The sequence below is a fragment of the Temnothorax nylanderi genome, unplaced genomic scaffold (genome assembly GCF_030848795.1).
Source record: "Temnothorax nylanderi isolate EJ_2023f unplaced genomic scaffold, tnyl_v1.0 TNYL_tig0024_pilon, whole genome shotgun sequence".
Lineage (NCBI taxonomy): Eukaryota > Metazoa > Arthropoda > Insecta > Hymenoptera > Formicidae > Temnothorax > Temnothorax nylanderi.
Window position 1 is genome coordinate 726,110 of NW_027249086.1, and position 8,044 is coordinate 734,153.

The 8,044-nt window shown below is 41.0% G+C and overlaps 1 protein-coding gene across 1 annotated transcript; it reads left to right on the forward strand.

The window, feature by feature from the left end:
• Positions 1-2,262: 2,262 nt before the first annotated feature.
• Positions 2,263-6,926, forward strand: LOC139769651 (uncharacterized). Its single transcript, XM_071700913.1, has 3 exons — positions 2,263-4,311; positions 4,424-4,542; positions 5,000-6,926. Exons 1-3 carry the CDS (start codon positions 3,854-3,856, stop codon positions 5,263-5,265), a joined length of 843 nt encoding a protein of 280 aa, XP_071557014.1. The 5' UTR covers positions 2,263-3,853; the 3' UTR covers positions 5,266-6,926.
• Positions 6,927-8,044: the final 1,118 nt, after the last annotated feature.

The following is an 8,044-nucleotide window of genomic DNA, read 5'->3' on the forward strand; positions in this document are numbered from 1 at the left end:
CGCATACATATTGTACAAATTGAGAGACTACTGAACCTTTATTTCTTATTTCTCACAATAAAACTTGGTTATAATTGTTCATAATTGCTTATAATTGCTCATAGTTGCTCAATTGTAAAACGTAGTAAAGATAATAGCTAGAATGCTAGTGATTTGTTGCAATCTCTTAATACACTACTTATTTTGGAATAAAATCGTGGAGAAGATTTAATATTTAAGGTTGTCCTCCTTTTTTAATGGTGATGACTGATGTCTTTGAAAAAACAACTTTCAAGTTAATCGAGACGGATACGCTCGACTACGCTAAACATAAATCTCTGCGAACTATACTGGGCACTACAAGTATTTTAGTCACGATCGTTAGTTGTGGTCTATTTAAGATAACTTGTAGACCGGATAGAGCAAAACATCGCGCATCGTGTGGATATGAGAATAAAAGTTACCGCGATTTCACATCCAGGCGATTCATTTCGATAGTTTAGCTTAACAAAACAAAGTTGCGAGTGTGTGCGGTAGAAAATTTGAAGTTTAATAATAATTAAAACATGTAACGTTACTAATTAACGAGTTATGAAAGGGTAAAAGTCGTGATAAAAATTACATTAGTAAAAAATTAATTTTGTACCTTTCTCAAAGAATTTATAGTTAATACTTGAATTCCATTTTGTATAGTTTAACAAGAGATTTAACATTATTACGTGAGATTCTTATGTAAAAAACGAATTTTTCTTAGCAGTTAAGTCATCGAAGATATTTTTTTATATTAAATGTTAAATGCAACGTTCTGGTTTGCGATTTTTAGAGCGGTTTTAGCGTCAAGTTTGTGGCGCTTTATTTCTACTACTTCATTGTGTGTATGGCGTAATGTGCGTCTGCGTTTGATACAGACGTAACTGTTATTGTAAATCCTTGTAATATACTGTTGTATATTGCATATTGTTGTATGTCGTATATTGTTTAAAAACCGCAAATCTTTTCTTTTGCAACTTATAATACATATATCCGTCATATCGATAATCATTAATTTCTGTCACACTTTTCTTATAATTTATTTTTCAATTTACACATATATGCATATATCTATAGAATATATATACATCTGTAATATTTATCTAAGTAGGATCAAAAAATTTGAATTTATGTTTTGAAGAGGAATTGGGCACATCTATTGGATCGAAGGGAAAACTACCTGGACCACGTGATACGTCAGGCATTTCTCATTCAAATAAGTTGACCTCCATTTGAGAATGCCCGCTTTCTCCATCCTGATCGGTTTTAAAGGATCCGAAGGAAGATATTCGCGAGATAAGACAGACGCGATGTGGCAGAAAGAGAGTACCGTTCGTCTCGTACCATTCAGGAAATCAACTTTCGATTTCCGACGTACAGGGGCATCGCGGACTTGACCCAATTTCTATATCTTTTTTTTCTTTCTCTTTCTTTTTCGAAAAGCGTTCGCACGCGTGGCGGAGAAAGAATTTGAGGTCTGGTGTGTCCGAAACCTCGATCGTATACGGATATCGTTGACATACCGATGTCCGTTGATAAATACTTTTTTTTTAAACCTGACTCAATTACTGTTATTACAAACTGTTACCATCTGCTATTTGCAGGTGATGCCCGAATCATTTACTATTTATCGCCAGGCGAGTAATCAGCGCTATCGATATCGAAAAATTATTATGACAAGTAGATGGATATGGAATTAATTATTGATTTCTTACATGTAGGTCGATCTTTGCCGGTAACCTGGATTCTTCGAGAATTCTCATTCGAGAAGCAATTATCTAGATCGGAGATATTAACGGAGCAAAGTGGTAAAATTGCTTGAATTTCAATGTGAAAGATCTATTATCGCGTAATTATTACGGTATCTGTTTATTTAATATGTTTCCTTTTAAAATGTCAGATAGTCTTCTTAATTCCCTCGTTTTAAAAATTATATCAAATATTAATTTATCATAACAGTAAAACTTTACAAATTGTTAATATTATTTCAGATTTTTGCGATTATCATATCTAACTAAATCAGCAGCATAGAATCGAATAAAACTAATAATTTTTTGTATAGTTAATTTATCATTATGTTAATTAGAAATTTATTAAATTAGTCAAAATAGTTTCCAAATTTTTTAGGACTTACCAAATTCTTGTATTTTAGTTGATATTTCCTCAGGTTAACAAAATTGAGTATAATAAATGGGACAAGATAGAGGTACAGACTACAGAAAGAATATGGCGAGAGAGAAGACAACGTTTAAATGCGAAAATCTCGTAACGCGACAACGTTACGATAACACGATTATGTTACGGTTCGTTAAATACTTATGCGAACACTATGCTGCGTGAGATAAATTCGCAATAAACCTCTATCTTATGAATGAACTAAAATACAATGCAAATACGTAACAGATACAGGATACAGTCGTAAATATCCGCGCTTCAAAGTAAACAGAGCACGGCTTAGCGTGCGCTAATTAAAATTATCATTCTGTATGAACGTAAGTATGAATTCCGCGAGTACACGCGATATAGTGCAACTGCTTTTGAGGACGTTAATCTAATTCTAATAGATGGTGCCGTCTTTAAAGTCTCGTGAGCTTCGATAAGGTTTATGTAGTCGATCACGATCGTGTCCGTATGCGATCGAGTCGTGTCGTGGAACGGAAGAATGATTTCGAACCGGCTGTAGTTATACCTACCAGCCTCTGCTACGTATATACCGCGGTGTCGGGCATGCGAGGGGAAGTGGAACAGAAGAGAAAGGCACGTGGAGATGAACTAGATTTGGATAGTCATCTCTTTCCTTTCCTTCCACGCGTTCGCTATCCTCGTCCTCGCGGCCACCGGCGTCTTTGCCTCTTTCTCGTTTTCTTCCACACCCTGCCCCTTCCCACACACACATACGCATTTCTCACATTCCCCGCTTACGACCTACGTAAGGAGTCGTCCTCTCCTCGTCGCCCTGCGTACGTTGATACAATCTAGGTACCTATATCGGAATAAGATTGTCAATAATCCGCTCCGCCGCGCAGGCACGCGCGCGCGGTGCGCGACGATACGACCATATGGCGATTGGCGGGGCAAAATTCCATGTTGGTATCTCGCATGGGCTAGGTTCAAACACGGTATGCTCGCATCTATTATTTAGCGGAGATGCGTACGATCGTGTTACGATCGATACCGGCGATCACGATTCGAAATCGGTACGTTCTCTTCCGCTCTACTAAAGCCCGGGAAAGAGAGAAAGGAAAGAGAACCGGAGCCGCGAGAAGAGAGTCGCGGTGCAGCGCGGTGCAGCGCGGCGCGGCGCGGCGCGGTATTGAATGATCCGGGAGCCGGATAGTATATGATCTAGAATAGTAAGATCTCGCTAGACGCGAATTACGTCTAGCAGAGCAGGTAAAGGAAATAGGCGGAGGAAGGTGCGTGAAGGCGTCATCCGCGCCGATGATGGAACCTCGCTCTCGCAAGCCGACCGCGCCGTAACGCTCTGAAACGCGTCGGAAACAAGAATTAAACGAATCGTCGAGGAGACTGGCATCTAAGTGAACGAAAAATTACCGGCTAATGCACAGCAAGAGCAGAGAACGGCAGCCATCGTGCCCGATGCTCTCCTTGCTTTTTTCTTAGTACAATCACCGAGCCTCACGTAGATCTATATAAATGGGAATTGCGAGCACTTAGGCTGCAGCACTCGGACCTCCGCCGTAGGTTCCGCAGCTTCACGGTTCCTTTGTAGTTTTGTCGCGCGGTGGTTTAACGACGTAAACGCAGAGTTAAGGCCCGCCGCGGTTTCGACGGAGCCCAATCGTTTTGTTTCGTGAAACACCCAAGTTTCCACGACGAAACGATGCTTTGGATAAACAGCATACCGGGAATCGAACGCCGGCGTCTGCACATCGCTCTGGCATTGGCGATCTGCGCGTTCTTAATCGTTGATACGATCGACGCCGCCACGGACGAAAGCAAGGACACATGGACCGGATTCTCGACGTCATGCACGTCGGAGGACTCGAAGAACGCGTCGGTCTCTTGTCACGGAGTGCGAATCGTACGGAAGATTGTACAGCAGCTCCTGGAGACTACCAGCAAGGAACGGAACATCGAACTGTTCGACGGTGTATCTTTGGTCGAGGTGCCTGGAAGCGGGTCTTCTCGAAAGGCTAGAGTCTTGAAGGGCTTCGGAGGCCTCGAACCCTTCCTACAATTCTTGGAAGGTAGAGAACTGAGAGTTAAGTTACCGTCTTTACTCCCACCGAATATCGAAACTGCCTTGAAGGAGAGTTTGCCCTCCGAAGCTGAAGGTTGGTAATTCGTTACGGTTATTCTCGACGACGTAAATGGCGTCGGGAGAAATTTACGAAAATTTGTGAAATTTACATTTTTTAGGAAGGGGCGATGGCGGTAGTTTCGGCGTCAGTGGCCGCGGCGGCGGCGGCGGCGGCGGTTTCGGCGGCGGCGGCGGCAAAGGCGGCGGCGGTGGCGGCGGCGGCGGCAAGAAGGGTGGCGGCGGGTACATGATACTAATACTTATGATGGGTAAGCACTCTCTCTCTCTCTCGTGAATAATTATTATCACGTAAAGAGATGATTAATTGAAATAGATAATTATGTGAAAGTAATCGTTACATATTATTTGTACGTTAAATATAATGTCTTGCTTTGTGCGCAAATATTCCGTAAATTTTACTACAATATTCAGAACGTTAAATAATTCATCAATATCATTTTCGATTTTAAGTACTATATTTGCTCATTTTGATAAATGTACATTGCTTAAGAATTAATACTATATTTTCCAAATTATATATTTAATTTATTCAGTTATATCTAATGGCAAATGCATAATTATAATCGTATCATTATGTTTATTTGTCATTATACGAGTATCTTGTAATTATTACGATTTTTACATACTTTTACGTTACATTCGATTTTTATTATAATTAAAATTTCACTTTAATCTAAAACAACTCACGTTTTTAAACTTATTTAGGCAAGATGATGGCTGCTATGGGCTTCGGCGCATTGGGTCTTCTGGCCATGAAGGCGTTAATGGTTTCGGCATTGGCCTTGATGTTGTCACTGATCGTAGCTGTTAAGAAACTAGCGAGTGGCGGCGAAGATCACGGCCACCACGTCGTTTACGCGCAGGAAGTTGGCCATCATCATCGCAAGAAGAGATCAATCGAAGACGTCGATTCCACACAGTTACCTTACAGAGGATACGCCCATCTTTACGCTAACTTGGGGCCGTCTTGATGCTTTTGATCGTTAATTGCACCAACCGCGAGATTTAATTGGTTCTCTGCCTTTTTAACTCTCTTATCGCTACTAAAGCTCTTCTCAGATAGATACGGCTAGATGAACGTTGACAATGGCATTGCACATTGACATTGCGCTTATGTAATTTGCATTTCAATCACCTCATCCATTGTCCTCTTATCGTCACATTCATTTAACGCAACGTGCACCTTTTTCACAACGTGGCTTTCGTGTTTCTTTATAGTTTGTAAAACTGCAAACGTCAGTCGCGGTAAGAGAGTTAATGGACGCTGGAAAATGACTGAAGACGTGACGCGACGCAAGATCAGTGACAGTGACATCGACGAAACGACAATGACTGAGGTACTGATCGACAGCTACGGTAGAAAGTGATATTTAACAAATGCTTGCTCACGAGAAACGTGGTAATCGATCTCTATTGGTCTGCCACTTTGACAGGACTCTCAGTGAAAATCACAGACACGCACCGAAGAAACCAAAGTACGTTGTTTGTCTTTTTTATTTATTTATTTATTTATTTTTTTTACCCACATATTTATTATTGTGCAACACATGTTAATAAAGCATTCGTATTTGGAAGATACGAAATATCGTGTTTGCATTTATTACCATCTCAATTGGTACGCGACTTCAAGTTTTTACAATATTAATGACATTATAATGAAACTGCATTATTTTTATAAATCACAAAATTAGTCTAAACAGAAGCAGCGTTTAGTACGTAATTTTCGGACAAGCCAGCGTAACATCGTTTATTACTTCCTATAAGTAGAAATTAATAAGACATTTCGTATAACAGGCTTGGAAATGAAGCGACATGGTTCGCTGGATCGAGCCCGCCAATATTTCTCGTTTACTTGCACACGGAACATTGGAAAATCGCAGGAACGAGGTAACGAATCGAGCCAATGAGGAAAGTGTGCCAGTGACCTACCGTGCCGCATATTCACCTGCGTTTACTGGATGCTCGTTTACTTAGCTAACGTTCGTCGTAACGCGCGCAAGGTGCAAAGCTAATAATAGTTGGCGCGAATGTCACCTAAGTGGACTAATGGCGATAGCGCATCGAAAGTTAAGCGCGCGCCTGTACGGCAGTATGCAACGAATTTGATTAATAACGCTCGCGCTGCTGACACATTATGCGTCATTTTTTATATTTGCTTATTCAAGATCGTATTTCAAGAAATTTAAAATCGTTTGAGTTTAGAATGTAGCGGGACTCTGTGGCAATTTGTACGAGGAATTCGGTTTGAATCTCGAGGAAATCAATTTGAGCCTTTCAGATCCAAAGATAAATTGTGAGAATACGTCCGTAGACACAAATGCCGGTGCTCGTTTTTATCCGTGGCATTCCCGTGTGCGTGCACGTGGATCCAAGCCCGAAGCGGATTGGAGAGCTCGATGGAAGGAAAAACAGCGAAGGAGAAAGAGGTAGAGGAGAGGTGCGATGGAAGAAAGGCTCGTGGCGGTGTGAGAGGAACGAATCCTCTTTCTCTCCACGCATCTCTCTACAGTCTGCAGTCTCTACGCCGCTTCTTCTCTGTGTTGGATCCCTCCTACTACAGTCCTTGGCTCCTTCTTTCTCCACGTGGTAGGGGAAGGAAGAGCTCCGGCTAGAGACCCACTGGCATACATACCGATCGTTTCCTTTTTTACGTTTCGAATATCATAAAACGTGGAGGCTCACGCTGAAAGCAGCTCATTCGGCGATGCAGTCCCGAAAGGAGCTGGTCGCATCTCAGCGTGTGCAGTCCGCGATTGCTGCGACTTTATCTATATAATATGGAATGCTGGATCGATCAATTCATAATTCGTTGCGGTATATATTACGCAAATCGAATGCTTCACTAAATCCAACATTGGCAATTTAATTGCACGCTTATATGCTTAATTTTTTAATCCGTAATACATCGCGCTACTTTCCTAATGACTAGAAAGAACGAAGATATAACACACGAATGACCGAATCGGATTCATTATATTTAATAAGAATGAAAGCAGCAATGAATTGCAATTATTGTCAACGCGCGATGATTGATGGATATGCACGATTCATTTTCTTCTCTTTGATCCTTCTTGATAAGTTTTACAACTCCGTGCAAAGGAGCGAACGGGTAATGTATCTATCGTCACTTGGATTATCTTTTACTCTGTTCGATACTCCTGTCTTGTCCTGTCTTATTAATTATATTTAACTAGAGATATGACACCTAGACGGTCTCTTATGTGTCCATTATTAATGTTCAGTATTAATATAAAATCTTCTACTATATATAATATAAAATATACATAACTGATTTATGATCTATTGCTTATAATCGATTGAAAGGGTTAATACCGCGTTTTCTGGCACAGCAACCGCGTTATGGTCCATAGACGAGAAGAACCAGTTGGGCGCGGAAGAGTGGCGTTACATTCCCCGTTACATTCCACGCTCATTACAAACCTCGTAAGGAAATTTAAAATTCAAATTCGATTTGGTTGGCTACCGCCGGATCGATTTTTCAGGTCATACGCATGTCGATGGCCAATGGGCATTGAGGCATTGTAGAATTAATCGAACATTGCATCAGAAATTCCTAGCACAGTCGATTGACAGACATTAAACCAGTTACTGACAAGTTCGGAGGCTAGAATATCGAAGACCACCGGCTCTTTCTGATTTAGGACAGGAAACGCAACACGGTTGCTGGATACGCTTTTATGGACGTTGCTGTCCTAAATCGATACGCTTTTTGAATGACTCTGTCTTTGC